Source organism: Felis catus, chromosome A3, assembly GCF_018350175.1.
Source record: "Felis catus isolate Fca126 chromosome A3, F.catus_Fca126_mat1.0, whole genome shotgun sequence".
Classification (NCBI taxonomy): Eukaryota; Metazoa; Chordata; class Mammalia; order Carnivora; family Felidae; genus Felis; species Felis catus.
In genome coordinates, this window is record NC_058370.1 from 104039131 (window position 1) to 104058232 (window position 19102).

The window sequence follows — 19102 nt, forward strand, 5'->3', positions numbered from 1 at the left end:
CACATCTGGTTTGCATATGGCACAGTGGTTTCGAGCATGGCCTCTGGAGACAGACTCTCTGGCTTTAAAGGCTAACTCTGCCACTTTTTAGCTGCTTAACCGTGGGCCAGTTGTTTCATCCCTATCTGGCCTCAGTTTTCTCCTGTGGAAAGTTAGTCTGATAATAGTACTCATCTAATTTGAGAGTTAGCTAAGTTACTACATGGAAAGCACTTATAAAGGTGCCTACATATATAGAAAGTGCTTAATGACTGTTAACTAAAACAAATACAAAGTAAAGAGACCCCACAGCCCCTGGATCCTGGGCCCCTGCATGTGCTGTGTCTGACATGGGAAGAGGCTGCCGTTCATCAGCATGAAGAATCAGCTGGAAGGGCAGGTCTGGAGTACCAGAGGCACTGAGCCCCATGGAGCCCAGACCTCATCTTTGGTAAGTGTGGGCTTTGTAACATTCCGTCAAACTGAAGTAGGACCTGTGTGCAATGGGTGTCTCATTCACTCCGTGGTATTTGCTCACTCCACACAGAGAAGGTGAACTTCACCTCCTTGGCGAGCCTCCCAGGCAGCTCAGTGTGATTTCCCACTCCTGCTCAGGGCATTGCTTCACCACAGCAACATGGGCTCGGGGGTCAGACGAATCAGGCTTCAACTCCCCCGGCAGCCTGTGGGAGCTCGGGCAAGTCCAACTGCTCTGAGCCCCCATTTCCTCATCTGCAAAGTGGGGATAAGCAAAGTAGCTGCCTGCAAAGGTCGTTATTGGGTTTAGGGTTATTACATCCTCTGGAATTGGCCCCTCTGTCATGATGAAATGGCCATGGCAGCGTTCTTGGCTCTGAAATCCATTTTCTCTGATATTAAGTCACTCCAGCTCTCCTTTGAGGAGTGTGTGCATGGCATCTCTTTTTCCACCTTTTTTACGTTTAACCTCTTTGTGTCTTTAAATTCAAAGTGTGTTTCTTGGAGGCATATAGTTTGGTCTTGCTTTTCTATCCAATCTGGCAAGCTCTGCCTTTCAATTGGGGTATTTGCATTTAAAGCGTTTTTGAACACGGTTTGGCTTACATCTACCATATGGCTGTTTGTTTTCTATTTGAACAATCTCTTCATTCTCTGCTACTTCTTTTCCTGCCTTCTTTTGGATTGATTTAGGATTGCTGGATTCCATTTTAACTCCTTTGTTGGCCGATTAGCTATAACTCTTCATTATTTTAGTGGCAGCTTTAGGGTTTATAGTATAAATCTTCAACTTCCCACGGTCAGTCTCCTTCCAGGTGACGTGATACCTCCCTTCCAGCCTTTATGTGATTATTGTCACACATTTTACTTCTACCTATGTTGTAAACCTCACTCTACATGATTATTATTTTTTGTTGAGAGAGTCCATTACCTTTTAAAGAGATTTAAACACTAGGACAAATCTTCTACATTGGCCCAGAAAGTTACCATTTTTGGCACTTTTCATTGCTTTGTGCAAATCTACGTTTCTATCTTATATCATTTCCCTCTGTGTGAAGAACTTCCTCTAATATTTCTTATAGTGAAAGTCCCCTGGTGATGAATCCTTTCAACTTCACCAAGTCTATGTCTTTATTATACCTTTTTTTTTTTTTGAAATATAATTTCGCTGAGTATAGAACTTTATCTTTTTTTTTTTTTTTCCTTTAGTACTTTTTAAAATGGTGGTCCAGGGGCTGCTGGGTGGCTCAGTCGGTTGGGCGTCTGACTTCAGCTCAGGTCATGATCTCGCGGTCTGTGAGTTCGAGCCCCGCGTCGGGCTCTGGGCTGACAGCTCAGAGCCTGGAGCCTGTTTCCGATTCTGTGTCTCCCTCTCTCTCTGACCCTCCCCCGTTCATGCTCTGTCTCTCCCTGTCTCAAAAATAAATAAACATTAAAAAAAATTTAAAAATAAATAAATAAAATGGTGGTCCACTATCTTCTTGCTTGTAATTTTTTTCCGGTGAGAAATCTGCTATCAACCTTTATCTTTGTTCTTTCATACATAACATTTCTTTTTTTCTTAGGCTGAGCCTTAAGGTATTCCAGACTGGCCTGTGGGAAAAGGTACTGTTCTCAGTCCCATGTGAGGACCTGATACCTCTCCCTCCGTTCCTTCCACATGATTCTTTCCCTCACACACATGCAATAATCAGTGCTCAGCTGAATGGTCAAAGGGGACCACTGCAGACGCCTGAATTCTCTCTCTGACCGACCAGTTCTCTTCTGTCCCCTACCCTATTCTGTGAATTCCAGATGCTTTGGTTTCCCTGGAATCTCAGCATCTTCAAATCGGGGAGTTCGCTGCGCTCTGCCTCGGCTGCCCCACCTAAGGGATGGTGTGGAAACTCTCTCAAAGCAGTAAAATTGGGGCAAATGTAGGGCTCATCTGGCGCCTCTCCTCGCTGTCAGAGATCACTGTCCCTCACTGCCTGATGTCCAGTGTCTTAAAAACCGTGTAGTTCACATATAATCGTCCACCTTCTGGCTGTTTCAGTCAGGAGGGTATACATGCCACATGGAACTTCAACCTGGTCGGAGCGGGAGCCCCCAAATGCTCCTTTGACAGAATCATAGGGTCACCCAATTCCATGCACAGCACACAGTGTCCCCCCTCACATTATCTGGGCCTCGGGATAGGGAACGTGTACCTACTACACTGCTCCACACACAGAGACGGAACTTAGAAATACTTGGCAATGACTCCTAATCAGCAGTTGTTGAGGCAATGGTGTGCTTGCACGAACAGGAATTATGAAAATTCCAATCAGTATTGTTCACTTGATCTAATTGTGGGGAAAAAATGGTATGAAATGTCATTTATGTCAGGCTTTATGCACAAAAAGTGACAGACTACGCTTCCACTCGTGCTCTGCATTTGTCTACTTCATTGCTAAAAATGTTCTTTTCGCAACCAAATGTCACTCTTGCAACATTCAACCTATCACCCAAAGAGAGCGACAACTGCTGAGGCTCCTGTAGAAAGGGCCAACCTGAGACTTTCTCATGGTTTCCTGACACACAGTGATAATATTATTAAAGGAGACCACCAAGTGCTATGGATATTAAATGTGGAGAGAAAGAACTTCAGAACCCACACGTTTGCACACAACAGTTTAAGAGCAACCGTGCAGGGATGGTGAACTCTCTCCTAGGCCAAACGTTGGAGGCCGCTGGGTCTTGAATCTTCCCCTCAGTCCCCAGAAAAGCCAAGCAGACAGGAAGAACTGATCACTTTTGTAAGTGTCAATGCTTGGGAGACATTAGAATAGCCTTTTTCTCTTTCCCATTTGCAAATACATAATCTTAAATCCCAAAGAGCCAAATTAGTAACATTCCAGTGAAACTAAATTATCAGAGATAATGAATGCACAGGGCAACAGTTCAATCAACGAATCTGTCTGTTCATCATCCTGTTTGCCATCAGTCCATCTGCCCATCAGTCCAGCTGTCCATCATTCTGTCTGTCCTTCAGGTCATCCAGGAGGTTATGAAGGCCCAGGAGCAGAAGGCCACTGGGCATGTCGGCCTATGAAATGCATCAAAGGGAATGAGCCAAGGGAGGAAGACTAGAAGACCACAGGTGGTTTTGAGCACACCCTCGGGTTGAGTCACCTGTCGGAAGCCACAATATCTGCATCTGCTCAACACTCCCGGCAGAGCCCTAACCCTCCCCTGTGTGGGCTACCTCTGCCGGAGGGGGCAGGGGGTCACTTCCGGTCTTACCTCCCACCTGCTAACCTATATTTTCTTGCTGTACCCCCACAATCCCTGTTCAAAGAGACAGCCACCTCCCTGGAGCTACAGGTGGAAACCAGCCATGTGGCAGGAGGCTTCCAAACCTTGTCGGGTCACTAAGGAATGTCACAATGAGCCACTGCACCTACCTGCCTCAGAGGACCTCGGCTCCTGGTCCAGCTGTGCCCCAGTGCCAGCTGTTATTCTGTTCTCCATTCTCTTTCTTTCCATGTGGACTCCCACACAACAGCCCCCACAGGAGCAAAGCAAGCATGCCCGTCACCAATGTCACCACCACCACCATCGTGGACAGAGTGCACACCTACCTAACTGAGGCCTCCCTGCATCACGGGCACATCTTTACTTGGCTACCTTAAGAGAAATGATTACACTGGCTCTCAGATGAGAGAACGCAGGAGGCTCTCAGTCCCATCCACATGGTTCGTGTGGGACAAACCCTGGGGCTCTGCCTATTGTGAAGGTCCAGCCCTTCCTCACCTCGCTCCTTACCCCTCCAGAGGCCCCAGCTCTGATACACAGAGGCAGGGTGACAGGCTTTCTGGAAACTGAGCCTTTCCCTTTTGTTTCCCACCAACGTCCTTAACTTGCTCTTGAGCCCTTCGTTCTCACTGAGGCCAAAACTCTTCCTCTTCCTTCCCCTGCAAGTTCAGAGCTGCCGTCTGTAGGCCAATATTCAGCCCGATTCAGGATTAAACTCAGGCCAAAATCCCAGCAGGGGCTCCCTGTCCCCTCCTTCCTCCAGGAAGTGTCTTTTGGAGGCTCCAGCAGCACCTGCATCCTTCCCGCACGTGGAGGAAGCAACGCAGCCCCTGGGGGTCGCCAATGCAGGGCTGTCACCTGGGGATAAACCCCAGGCGCCACCGCAGCTGATGCCCGGAGCCCTGCCATGCCACCGTGTCACAGGTCCACAACCCCACACCACACCTGCCATGCCTTCACACACTCCCCGTGGGTCCCCCTTCTCCCCAGCTCTAAGCCCCCATAGGGTTGCAGAGACTCCCCATCTCCTATTTGTTTCCCTGAACCTTGCGGGCACCTGTGCTCTCAGGGTTGTGGGGGGATTGGGCACAGATTCTAGCTGTTCTCAACGTCCCCCTCAACTCTCCAAAGACTCATACTGACACTTCTCAACACCTCGTGCCCCTCACTGCACAATCCAGGCTGAGGCCCAGGGCTGGGGACACACTAAGCAGTCTCCAAAGGCTCGGCACATCCCCGTCTGCCTTCTTCCCGGCGCTGGACAGCCCGGGGGTCATTTCCTGTATCCTCCGCAAGGGGGATTTCAAACACTGGAGCGGTGCTTTCATCAGCCGACCCTCACTGGCCCTTTCCCATACTGTCCACAGCGGCCAGCGCAAGTTTAACGATATATAGACTGCGGGCCTCCACGGGCCAGGCCATCCGGCCAGCGTTTTACAATTACCGTCCGCACCAGTCCTCGCAGCAGGGTAGGGGGCGGACACGCGTGATGCACCCCGGGTCACCCGGGCTCCGGGTTTCCGCCCGGCTGCGAAGCCGGTGCTCCGCTCGCTGGCGCACAGGGCTGGCCTGGCACGCGCGCTGCAGCAGGGGGGACCTGCGGGGCTCACCATGCCTCCTGTGCACTCGGGGCAGTCCTGCAGGCAGCTGACGTTCTCCCAGGTACTGTAGGCCTTCAGCCCCGCCACCAGAGCCTGCAAGGGGCGACTGTCCGCGAGCTCCTTCCCACGGAAGACGTCCTTGTCCAGGAGGCCCCCGGCAGACCTGCGAGAGGAGCGCAGGCCTGTGATGGAAGCAGCAGCCCCGCCCACCACCACGGCACCACGGCGCAGGCGCGTCTGAGGCCGGGCGCAGGTGCCACCTGCTCCTTCCTCAAGACGCTCCCGAAGGCTCCATGTGCCCTTCAGAACTGTCACCCTGCACCCTGCCACCGTGAGGCTGCACCACGCCACCTCTCCTGGGAAATGTCCCTTGCCTTCTGTCCAGGTTCACTTTCCTGCCGGTCCCTCAGAGGCCCCATTGTTCACACTGACGTTTGTCTTCGCACCCCTCGACCCCACGAAAAGCAGGCACAAGGTTTCACTCTCTCCCTGTTGTGGTCTACCATATAGGATCATATTCCAAACTACCTCCCTCTGCCCTTCACACACCAAAGTTTTACATGTCTCTCGTATTTTTAATTTGTCTAATGCTACTGCCACTGAACGTGCACTAGGTGGAATAAATAATGCCCCCCCCAAGATGTCCACGTCCTCGTCCCTGAAACCTGGAGTATGTTACCCCCACGTGGCAGAAGGGATTTTTCACTTGCGATTAAATCGAGGATCTTGCGCTGGCTCGGAAGATCATCCTGGATTATCCAGGGGAGCCCAGTGTAATCACGAGGTTCCTTACAAGTGAGAGGGAGGCCAGAGAAGAAGATGTGACAACAAAGCAGTCAGGGAGACGCAGCGAGAGACTCGACTGGCCATTGCTGGTTTTGAAACGGGGGAAAGGGCCATGAGCCAAGTAATGAGGTGGCTTCCAGAAGCTAGAAAAGGCAGGGAAGCAGATTCTCCCCTAGAGTCTCCGGAAGGAGTGCAGCCTGCTAACGCTTTGATTTTTCATGGAGACCCACTCCAGACTTCTGATCTCCAGAGCTACAACAAATTTGTGTTATTTTAAGCCACCAAGTTCGTGCAATTTGTTTTAGTGCCGATAGGTATACAGAAATGAATAATTTCTTCCTTCAAAGTGGTAAAAGTCACTGTTTCCCTTCACCTCTCAGCCACCTGTGGCCACAAGTGCTGCACAGTGCAATGTCTCCGGGCCTCCCTCCATCTGCACACCTCCCCCTCAGGTTTTCTTCTTTGTCATATTTCAAAATGCTGTAATGGAGAGTATAGGTTCCCCTCTCTCTCCCTTCTGAACACCTTCCTATTGACCTGTTTTTAAAGTCTCTTAAAATGAGTTATTGTTTGTAACAACTGCTGGGAACAAAATCCTCAGTGAACTCTTTCTCTCTATGCTCAACCAAACTCCAGGACCTAAAGTCAAGTGTGGTAAACACACTGGGGTGGGTACTTTCCTCTAAGCACCTCAAACTCATGGAAAGTACCATGAAGTATGGCCTTACTGGTCTTCTCAACTGAAGCCCCAGACTCAGGAGATTGATAAGAGTGTTTGCCGTTAGACGTGATGATTCATTGTTTTCTATCAACTGAGTGTCATCTGTTGAGATACTTACATGGTGTTTCTCCTTTATAAGGTGACTATGGTAAATCATACAAATTGACTTTCAAATGTTACACAAACCTAACACTCCTAGGATAAACCCCACGTTTGCTATATATTATTTTACAGTAAAATATACGGATCTACTAACATTTTGTTCACAAGGGATATTAGTCTCACAGTGTCTTTGTCTGGTGTTTGATGTCAGGGTGATACTCCTAAAGTGAGTTAGAAAGGTTTCCCTTCTCTTTCATTTTCTGAAGGAGTTTGTGTAAAGTTCGTATGTTTTATTTTCTTAAGTATTTGGTAGATTTCACCAGCAATGCCAGATGAAGCTATTCAGATTTTTCCATTCTTTCTGAGTCACTTTTAGTAACACGTATCTTTCATGAAATTTTCTATTTCCTATCTGTTGTCAAACATATTGGCATTGCATTGACATGACACCAATAATAATAATATTTAATTTTATCCTTTCAGCGTCTGTAGGATGTGTAGTGATGTCATCTCATTTATTTCAGATCCTGACCATTTGTCTCTTTTTTTCTTAATTAATCTAGCTGAAGGTTTATCAATTTTATCTATCTTTTGAAAGAAAAAAAATCATTTTTGGCTTGATTAGGTTTATTTTTGGCTATTTCTTCTTTCAAAGGCTTCTCTCATTTTTCTTATTCTTTGTGCTTACATTGAATTTGATTTGATCCTTTCTTTTTCTAACTTCTTACAATGGAAATTTATACCATTGGTTTTCCACCTTTCTTTTTTTCTTTTTTTTTTTTTAAAGTAGGCTCCACGCCCAGTGTGGAGGCCAACTCAGAGGTTAAAGTCATGACCCTGAGATCAAGACCTGAGCTGAGATCAAGAGGTGGGTGCTTAACTGACTGAGCCACCCAGGTGCCCCTCTACCTTTCTTCTTTTCTAATGTAAGTATTTAAATTATAAATTTTTGTCTAAGCACTGCGTTAGCTGTGTACCACATATTCTGATATGTTCTGTTTCATTTTCATTTTGTTCAAGATATTTTCTGATTTCCCTGTGATTTCTTTTTTGACCTATAAAGTATGTGTGTTGTCTAATTTCCTAATGTATGGAATTATTCCAGACGTTTTCATTATTAATTTCTAATTTAATTTCATTATAATCAGAAAACATATTTTGCATGATTTCAATCCTTTACATTTACATGGTCTGTCTTAATAAATGTTCTATGTGCACTCGAAAAGAATAGACATTTTTTCAAAGAAAGACATACAGATGGCTGGCTAACATGAAAATATGCTCGACATCAGAAATCATCAGGGAAATGCAAATTAAAACCACAATGAGATATCATCTCACACCTGTCAGAATGGCTAAAATAAAAAACACAAGAAATAACAAGTGTTGGTGAGGATATGAAGAAAAAAAGGAACCCTTGTGCATGGTTGGTGGGAATACACAGTGGTGCAGCCACTGTGGAAAACAGCATGGTGGTTCCTTAAAAAAATAAAAATAAAATTACCACATGATCCAGTAACTCCACGACTGGGCATTTATCCAAAGAAAATGAAAACACTAATTCAAAAAGATACACCTACCCCTACGTTTAGTGTAGTATTATTTACAATAGCCAAGATATGGAAGCAATCCCAGTGTCCATTAATAGGTGAATGGATACAGAAGATCTGGTATATATACATACAATAGAATATTATTCAGCCATAAAAAAAAAGAATGAAATCTTGCCATTTGCAATAATATGGATGGACGCAGAAGGTATAATGCTTAGTGAAATAAGTCAGCCACAGAAAGACATATCCCATATGATTTCACTCATATGTGGAATTTAAGAAATGAAACAAGTGAACAAAGCAAAAAGAAAGACAGAGAACAAAAAAACCCAGACTCTTAACTACAAAGAACAAACTGATGGTTACCAGAGGGGAGGTGGGTGGAGGGGGGACAGGTGAAATAGGTGAAGAGGATTAAGAATATGCATATCTTGGGGCGCCTGGGTGGCTCAGTCGGTTGGGCGTCCGACTTCGGCTTAGTTCATGATCTCGCGGTCTGTGAGTTCGAGCCCCGCGTCGGGCTCTGCACTGACAGCTCGGAGCCTGGAGCCTGCTTTGGATTCTGGGTCTCCCTCTCTCTCTGCCTCTCCCCCACTCACACTCTGTCTCTATCAAAAAATGAATAAACGTTAAAAAAATTTAAAAAAAGAATATGCATATCTTGATGAACACTGAATAATGTACAGAATTGTTGAATCGGACATGTATTGTTCACCTGAAACTAATATAACCCTGTATATTAATTATACCTAAATAAAATAAATAAAATAAAAGAGAAAAGAGAAAAGAAAAGTACATTATGTTGTTGGGTGTTCTGTAAATGTCATTTAGGTCAGGCGCATTAGTAATATTGTTCATATGTTTTGTATCATTACTGTTTATTATATCGATTTTTAAATTGATTTTATTATATCACTTATTCAGAAGGACTGAGGTCTGCAACTTTAATTTTAGATTTGTCAATTTCTCCTTTCAATACTTGCCACTTTTGCTTCAAGTATTTTGAAGCTATGTTGTGAGTCCAAGTCCATACACATTTGATTTTTATGTCTTTCTGATGAGTAGACTGTTTATCATTATGAAGTGTTCCTCTTCATTTCTGGTAATATTATTTTTTCTGAGTCTACTTTATCTGATAAGAATATATCCACTCCAGCTCTCTTACGGTTAATGTTTGCAGGTGTAAATGTTTTATTCTCACACTTCTAATCTTAGATTTTATATTTTAAGCGGGTTGCGTATAGAAAGCGTCTAGTTCACTCTTGGTTTTTTATCATGTCTAACAATCTGCAAATTAAAGAGGAGGGTTTAAACCATTTATACCTCATGTAATTATCAACATGATTAAGTATGAAACTATTATCTTGCAATTTCCCCCTCTATTTATCCCATATGTTCTTTGTTCTCTTTTCCCTCTGCTTCCGTCTTCTTTTGATTAATGGAAGCGGTTTTAGTATTCCACTGTTGTTCCAGCTTTAACTACGTTACTGTTATGTTTTTTAGTGATTTTTATGGTCTAACCTATGCGTCTTTAACCTAACACATTCTTCTCTCAAATAATATTGCACCACTTCTCCGATAATGTAATAACTTTATAATACAACAATACGCTTCCATTTTATTCTCCCCATTGTGCTATTTTTGAGATTATATATATATATATATATATATATATTCTATGCATATATAGAGAATATATTCTATGCATATATAGAGAATATATTTTATATATTCTGCATGTTTTAAAATTCATTGCATTTTTGCTTTACATAATTTACCTTTCTTCCTTATCAACATCATTGAGGATAATTTATTTTACGACAGACTGCATTCATTCAAAGCATGCCATTTAAAGAGTTTTGACGACTGTAAATACCCATAATACTAGAGTCAAGCTACAGAACATTTCCAACACCTTCCAAAAAAAATGCTTCATGTCTTTTTGCAGCCCATCCTTTCCTTCATCTCCATCCTCCAGCCAACCACTAACCTGCTGCTTGTCGGTAAAGATTAGTTTACATTTTATGTAAATAAGATTATACAATATGTTATGTCTTGCTTCTTTCAATCAGTACACTATTTTGAGATTCATCCTTACTGGAGCATTTGTTCCTTTTTATTGCTGACCAGAATTCCACTCTGTGCAATGCACAGACAACCCATCATTTTTGCATTCACTGTTGATGAACATTCTGGTTGTTTCCAGTTTAGGGCTGTTACAAAGAAAACACTATGGAAACTCATGTAAAAAATCTTAGAGGAGACATATGTCTTTATTTCTCTTTAGTAAAATATGTAGGAGGGAAGTGACTGGGTCATATGGTAGATACATTTTTAACGTTTGAAGAAACTGCCAAACAGTTTTCCAAAGTGTTTGTGCAATTTTACATTCCTACCCGCAGTGCAGAATTCTAGTTGTTCCACGTCTGCCAATAGTTGGTCTTTTCAGTCTTTTTAATTTTAGTCAGTCTAGTGGATATGGAATGGCGTATCGTCATGGCTTTAATTTACATTTCCCTGATAACTAGCATCTTTTTATGTATGCATTGGCTGATCAGTCATACATTTGCTTTTGTGAAGCGTCTATTCGATTCTTTTGTGCGTACTCTATTGGCTTGCCCATCTTGTTTTTAGCTGAATTTTATTTTCCATGTTTTTACATGTCCTAGATAATGTTCCCTTGTAAGATACATGTATGGCAAACATTCCCTCCCATTCTGGGGCTTGCCTCTTCATTTAATTAATGACAAAATCAATTTTGGCTCAAGGTATTGACCTTTTTCCATTCCATAGGATAATACTGCAATGTCTCAATATCCTTGTTTCCTCAGTGAAACCTGAACATGCAAAAGATGTTGCATTGGACCTCATTCTACAGCAAACAGGAAAGACTGCCATCCAACCTCAGAACTGAGACCAATAAGCTGGGACAAATGTTAATACAGGGAAATCATCATTTGTTTCATTGACACTTCATCTAACTTTGTCCTTCCAACAACCCCAGGAAACAGGAAATTATATCCCCATTTTATAGATGGGGAAACAGAGGTCCGAGTGAGGCTACATACCTAAGTCTAGGTCTCCTAGAGCAGAGCGGTGCTAGGATTCAAACCCAGGACTCTCTAGTCCTAAACATGCTCTTTTCATGATGAATAACGAGTTTGCCAGTGCCCTGAGGAAGTTAATAGCATTCTTGATCTGCTATAGCCCCACCCCCCATGTCTTTCACTGTGACTGCCATACAATAATTCTCAGAGAATCCCAGAGCTGAGCATTTAAAAAAAAAATGTATATATGACTCCCTGCTGACCTCCCTACACACACACACACACACACACACACACACACACACAGAGCCCTAGACATTCTCTAGGGTAGAAATGGGTGGGGAATAAGAAATAAATCTGCTTTAAGAAAGACTCATGAGACTCTCTCCTAGCAGAGGTCTAGTGAGATTTCTTTCCAATGCTGGCCTGTGATTTTACTTAACATTGACAAAACATAGACCCCGCGGAGGGGAGCCTCTGTCTCCCAGACACAAAGATGCACCCAGTGACTCTAATTCTTTAATATACTCTCACGTCTGCTTGCAAAGGGGAACTGAGAAGCCTCCCACGTACAGGGTATAGTAGAGTCCAGAAGGTGCGTATCTTGAGAATATCTGATACGAGAAACTCAGAGTGGCCCAGAGGATAAATTAGGATTTATGGATTCTGTGGAAACATTATTCCTCATTTCGAAATACGTTTCTTTTATAGGCAGTGCCTCTAGAAATGCAAGGTATTTGTTACAGCCACTTGAATTATTAGAACCCACCCACAGGGTGAGATTCAGGAGAAATGCGGAGTATCTCTAAAACTGTTAAGTCAGTGAGAGGGCAGGGTTCAATTTACAAAAGTCTGTTTTACATAAAAACAGCAGACAAGACTTTTTGGCACTAAGGTTTCAGGATTATATTAAAAACACAGTTCAATGCACAAATGGTGGTGTTCATTTGCTGAGGAATATCCAAAGCACTTAAATATCCTGGACTCCATTCTTTGACAAGGACAGGACTTTGGTGAGTTTCTGAAGTCATAAAGTATCATTTCACCTTAATGAAATCTTATTTTGTGCCAGGCACTGTTCTAGGTATTATGGAAACATCAATTAAACAAGGAGACACTTGGTGAGTTGTCTGAGGTGTTAAAGAAGTTACTAAGGACAGTATGTGATACATGATAAGCAATAGAATATGTGTTAGTTATTATTGTAATTTTATTCTTAAAGATGTTGGGTAGGGGCGCCTGGGTGGCTCAGTCAGTTAAGTGTCTGACTTAATTTCAGCTCAGGTCATGATCATATGGTTCGTGAGATTGAGCCCCATGTTGGGCTCTGAGCTGACAGCATGGAGCTTGCTTCGGATTCTCTCTCTCTCTCTCTCTCTCTCTCTCTCTCTCTCTCTCTCTCCCCATCAAAAATAAATAAAAAGGGGCACCTGGGTAGCTCAGTCGGTTGAGCGTCCAACTTCAGCTCAGGTCCCAATCTCTCGGTTCATAAGTTTGAGCCCCACGTCGGGTTCTGTGCTGACAGCTCAGAGCCTGGAGCCTGCTTCAGATTCTATGTCTCCCTCTCTCTGCCCCTCCTGTGCTCGTGCTCTGTCTCTCAAAAATAAATAAACATTTTAAACAAATAAACAAACAAACATTAAAAAAAAGATGTTGGGTAAGAAGAGACTGTGAGAGAAAATGAGAGAACCCCAGTGAAAGATAACAGCAATGGTGCTATGACCCACCCCCCACCACCCCCACCGGCCTGGAACCCAGCCTTGAATGAATAAGAGGTGAGGTGGGCCCAAAATACTCCTTTTGGCTGGTACACTTAAAATACTGAAATTAAAAGCTAGGAAATTCATCGTAGTAGCAAATCCCACTAAACGACTCCCAGGAGAGGTATCAGCTACCAACTGCACTGGCCAGCGAGCTCTTGGACTAACTCCTTCCCGCCATGTAACTTCTGCTTTAGGGACCAACAGGAAGTTGAAAAGCAAAGCTTCGAACAACTACGTGGCCGAGTGTGACGTAATCACACCAGGCAATTTCATTCAGTTCAGCTGAAGCAACCTGTGCAGAGAGCTAGGTACCTACCGTTAGGTGTGGAGATGCCAAATTAAGGACCCACAGCTTCTGTGTGTGAAGACTGCACAACCTCAGACCAATCATAATGGTGCAGTGACAAGAGGGGGCCCAGGCTGCTGCTCCAAGAGGCTTCTAAAGGGGCTCCTTATTCCAAGAGAGACTCAGAGAAGGTGTCCCGGAGGAGATGCCAGTCTGAACTGTATCTACGAACGGCCAGTGAAGAAAGACCAAGACGTGAGAGATGAATGTGGAGACAGGCTGAGGACGCTGCTTGCAGGGAAGGCCAAAGCAGGGCAGAGGCTGAGTACGGAACCTCAAGGTAGAGGAGAGAAGACACAGTGGGGTGGAGGCTGGCAGGGGCCAGACAGAGGAAAGTGCCACAGGAGAGAACTTAAGGGTATCCAGTACGGAAGGCTTCGGAGGGTCCTAGGAGGGTCCAGCAGTCAAGTGGAGTTCAGCTTCTATTCAGGTGTAGTTGCTTGTGGAGAATGTATCTGATGAGGCCAGGCTGCATGTGGGGGACAGGGTGCAGGAAGGGGAGCTGGGGAGGGTCCAGGTGAGATGATAAAGAGGGAGGGCCTTGAGTGATTTCCATGCAGGAGGAAACCTTGTCACAATGTGGCTATTGGTAAGGTGAGGGTAGGAAACTTGAGTTTCAGCGGTGATGGCAACAACAACAGCTGACATTTACTGAGCACTATGGCTACCTCAGGAGGGGTTCATGCCAAGATGCCCACCAGTGTGCCCCTGAGCCAGGAAGCATGCAGGGTGCCATCGGCACTCAGCAGTGGGAAGCCGGCTTGGGATGTCCTGGGCCCTATGGGAAGAGTTTAGTAAGAGACCCAAGGATGTCACCCATGGTCAAAGGCAGAAAACAGGAATCCTACCTGGCCACCCAGGCAGGGCTGTTGGTTGCCGGTCCTCAGGGGCTGGCAAGGTGCCTGACACACAGGTCGTGTGAAGAAGGGAGGAGGGAACACATCTGCCAGTTCTGGAGAGGGTAGGCAGGGAAAAAAGCCTTGGCAGGCTCTTCCGGAGCCCATCGTCTCTCTCAGAGGCCCCCACCCCACCAGCCCTTGCTTCATCAAGCCAGCCCCGCTAGCCAGCGGCTGACGAGCCGGTGGGGAGAAGGGTCCCATCTCTTCCTGAACTGAACAGGCTCCAAAGGACATCCTCTCCTTGTTAAAGGCAAGGGACTGTGAGTGATGCGGGGTGGGGGGGGGGGGCTGGGTAGTGGCACTCACTAAGGGCTAGACAGGTCCTCCCTGTCTCCAGACCTGTGAGGGCAGTGGCGAAGAAAGGGGATAAGGAAGAGGGTAAGTGGCTTGCCCACCTGCTACTGTCAGACCCCAGACAAGGTATGGCATACTCCGTGTGGCAGGGACCGTGTCTGACTCGAGCCCTAGCACACGTCCAGGACCTAGCAAGGACCACCGCCGGATTGAACAAGTAGAAACAGGAGAATTTCAGTTAAACAATGCATAAGTTTTAGTTCAAGTGCTGGGATGTACTTAGACTAAAAAATTATACATTGGACGTCTGAGATTCAAATTTGGGCGGCTGTATTTTACCTGGTGAACCTACCAGCGAGGTCCCGTGTGCTTACTGAATATGTAAACACATGTGCACTGACAGAAGCCATTCCACTTCATTTCTATTACCTACCTTTTAACTGTCAAGCGAAGCGCTAATTATTCATTTTTGTCATATTAGAAGGGAGGAGAGGCAGGGCCAGCTGACCTAGCCGGTGGTACTTTTCCTGCTCAGTCAACTCCAGACCCAGACACTTAAGGTGTAGGCTACTCTCACGAGTGTTTCTCTGTGCTTGAGGAGGACCCAACACATTGACTAAACATTGAACTCATCAAACCTGAGGTTACCCAGACCCTGAAACTTGAAGCCAGTTGACTGGCATCATTATACCCATGAGAATTCGGAGATGGGGTCTAGAAGCAAGGTCTGATAGCTTTCTTAAAAATGGGTGTGAAGGGGCACCTGGGTGGCTCAGTCGGTTAAGCATCCAACTTTGGCTCAGGTCATGATCTCACAGTCTGTGAGTTCGAGCCCCGGGTTGGGCTCTGTGCTGACAGCTCAGAGCCTGGAGCCTGCTTCGGATTCTGTGTCTCCCTCTCTCTCTGCTCTCTCTGTCTCAAAAATAAATAAAAACATTAAAAACAATTTTTTTTAATTAAAAAATGGGTGTGAAGTGGGGAGAGGTACTTAGCATAAAGTTTTATCATGTTACAACCAGCTTCATTGAACTATTTCCTCACAAGTCAGAGAAGGGACAACAGGGGTTATAAACTACAGAGAAACAAGAAAGCCAGGATATGTTACAGAAAACACCAGCTTCTCTTTGGGCTTGTTTTAAAACACAGACAGCCTTTTCCTCCACAGTTGAAGTGTTTCTTCCTAGAGATTCCAATAGCCAGATTTTCAGTGGGTCAACCCCTGCTGCAGTAGGTGGGTAGAGAGAAGGGTTTGGGGGGAGAGAGGTGGGAGGAGTAAGAGAGAGAGAGAGAGAGAGAGAAAGGGAAAGGCAAGGCAAGGCAAGGCAAGGCAAGGCAAGGCAAGACAAGACAACACAAGACAAGACAAGACAAGACAAGACGAAGGATCAACAGAGCCACAATGGAGACCCTGAGCAAGGCCAAAAACCACGGAGTGTGTAAGGAGGTGAAGGTCAGGAAAGTCTGGAAGGTCTTGGGGTCAATTAGACTGACAGCTTGATGAGGTGTGGACCTGACCCTGTCCTGTTCAGTACTATTACCCATGCATGGCATGTGATTTTTTTTTTTTAGGATTCCGTGATTTTTTATTAATTAATTAATTTCCATTAATCACCTTTTATTGCTCCCCTCGAAACCTTAAGCTAGAATTGTGACCTCTCTATTTCTCTGATCTTGGCATTTGTGGGGTGTCTCTCTAAAATCAAGAGAAACTTTAATTTTTACTAATAGTATCAATACAGAGCTTATAAAATAAAGATAAATTAAGTTTAAACCAAGATAAAAAATAAATAGAGCTGAAGAAAAAGGAAACGTGTTGTACATATCACACTTCTGTTATACAGGTGCACATATATATGTGTATATATACACATATAAATGTGGAATATATAGCGGCTCTTCGTTATGTGATCTATTAACTTCATGGGCCATGGATCTGTAAATAGCGGACAGAGAAGTAAATGTGTAGATTCTCTTGCCTCTTTGTAATACTTACAAGTAACGCTGGGCAAAAAATTCTAAGATGAATTTTATTTTCCTTTGCTATACATGTGAAAAATTATCAGGTTTCATCATCAGCTTACTTTGACCCAATGTAAATTTTCATGATAATTTAACGCTGCTGCCTTTTATCTGTTAGTGAAGTTTATTTTCAGGTCACACTAGGAAGCTCCCTAAAAAGCTCCTGTGGTTCTCAACTCTGTTGGCTCGCTAGAATCACCCTTAAAGGAGCTTAAATACACACACTCCAGATTCTTGGGAAAAAGAAAAAGAAAACAAGTACAGGTAAAAGCAGAGAGGAGATAATATGGAACTAAGAAATTACTCAATAACCGCCTAAAAAAGAAAGAATTATAGTCTATATAGTATATAGTATATATATATATATATATATAGTATATATATAGTATATATATATATAGTATATATATAGTATAGTATATATATAGTATATATAGTGTATATATATATAGTATATATATAATGTATATATACATTATATATAAAGTGGTATAATGCCAATTCAAGGTGGATACTGGCAAGATAAGGATGCATATTACAATACTTACAGTATTCACAAGAAGAAGAAAGAGGGAATGAAGAAACCAAGAAAAGACAGGACAAGGCAAGTACCAAAACAGTAGACTTAACTATATTAGGAACTACGGTAATTAAAAATGAACTTAACATTCCAAATTAAAAGATCATCAAATTGGATAAAAAAGCAAGGTCTCACCAGGCGCTATTTATAAAAATCTTACCGTGACCCACATAGGTTGATACAATGACAGGTTAAAATAAAAGGTTGGGAAGAGATACACCACTAAGCATATCATATATGCTTAGATATACAGAGATATACCACTAAGCATATGCTTAGATAAACACTAAGCATAAAAAACCAGTATGGTTGTATCAATACCAAAGAAAGTAGACTTCAAGACAAGAAAAATTACCAGAAATGAAGAGAAATATTAATGAATATAACAGGCTAACTTCCTCTAGAAGAAATAATAACCCCAAAATCTGTATGTGCTAAAAAACAAAGCTTAAAAATACACAAAATAAAATTAGCAGAAATTTTGTTAACAATACACTTTTATTTTATACAGAAAAGTTTTAGAGCAACAAGCTAGAAAAAAAGAGCAAATTAATTCCCAACTAAATAGAAATGAGAACATAATAAAGACAAGAAATTAAATCAATAACAAAAAATGCATAAAAATGTAACAAAAGCATTCAAGACAAAAGTATATTATTTGAAAAGATTAACAAAACTGATAAATGGCTGGCAAAATTGACCCCCCTCAAAAAGCCAAAAATTATATTAGAAATAAGGTCATCACTACAGATCCTATAGACATTAATATTATAATAAGAAAATATTATTGACAACTTAAAGTTTACAAATTAGCAGAAAAGGACAAACTCCTTGAAATACACAAAGTAACAAAACTAACACAGAAGAACTTGGTAATCTTTTTTTTTTTTTAATTAATTTATTTACTTTCAGAGAAAGAGAGAGAGAGCACGCAGGGAGGAGCAGAGAGGGAGAGAAAGAGAGAGAATCCCAAGCAGACTCCATGCTGCCAACACAGAGCCCAATGTGGGGCTCAAACTCACAAACCGTGATATCATGATCTGAACTTAAATCAAGCTTTGGATGCTTAACCAACTGAGCCATGCAGGTGCCCCTAAGAACTTGGTAATCTTAAGATTCATATTTGTTGAAGAAATTAATAGAGTAATCAAAAATCTTTGTATTAAAAAAATGCCCAGATGGCTTCTTAGTAAACACTATCAAATTTAAGGAAGAAATAATACCAATCTTCTAAAAACTCCTTGAGAAAATATAGAAGGGACCACTTTCTTATTCATGTTATGAGGACAGCATAACCCTTATACCAAAACCTAACAAGGACATTTCAAAGGAAAGAAAAGTATATTCTTCACAGATATAAACACAAAAATCCTTATCCAAACATGACCAATTTGAATCAAATAATATAAAAATATTATAATACATTATGACTAATTAAAGAATGCAAATCCAGCTCAATATTTGAAAAGTAATCAATGTAACTCACTTCATTAATAGAATGAAGAAATCTCATATGATCAGCTAAATAGAAAAATTAAGTCAAAATCCAATATTCATGATAAAAATATCCAGCCAACCAGGAGTAGAAAGGAACTTCCTCAGTCTAATAAAAGACACCCCACAAAAACCCTTCAGTGAATGTTCACACTTAATAGGGAA

General features: G+C 43.0%; 1 protein-coding gene across 1 annotated transcript in view; it reads right to left on the bottom strand.

The window, feature by feature from the left end:
* Positions 1–19102, bottom strand: part of ACOXL (acyl-CoA oxidase like) — a 375298-nt gene that overhangs the window by 166136 nt on the left and 190060 nt on the right. The window contains 1 exon segment of the mRNA XM_045054588.1: positions 5343–5496. Coding sequence (XP_044910523.1) covers positions 5343–5496 — 154 coding nt within the window.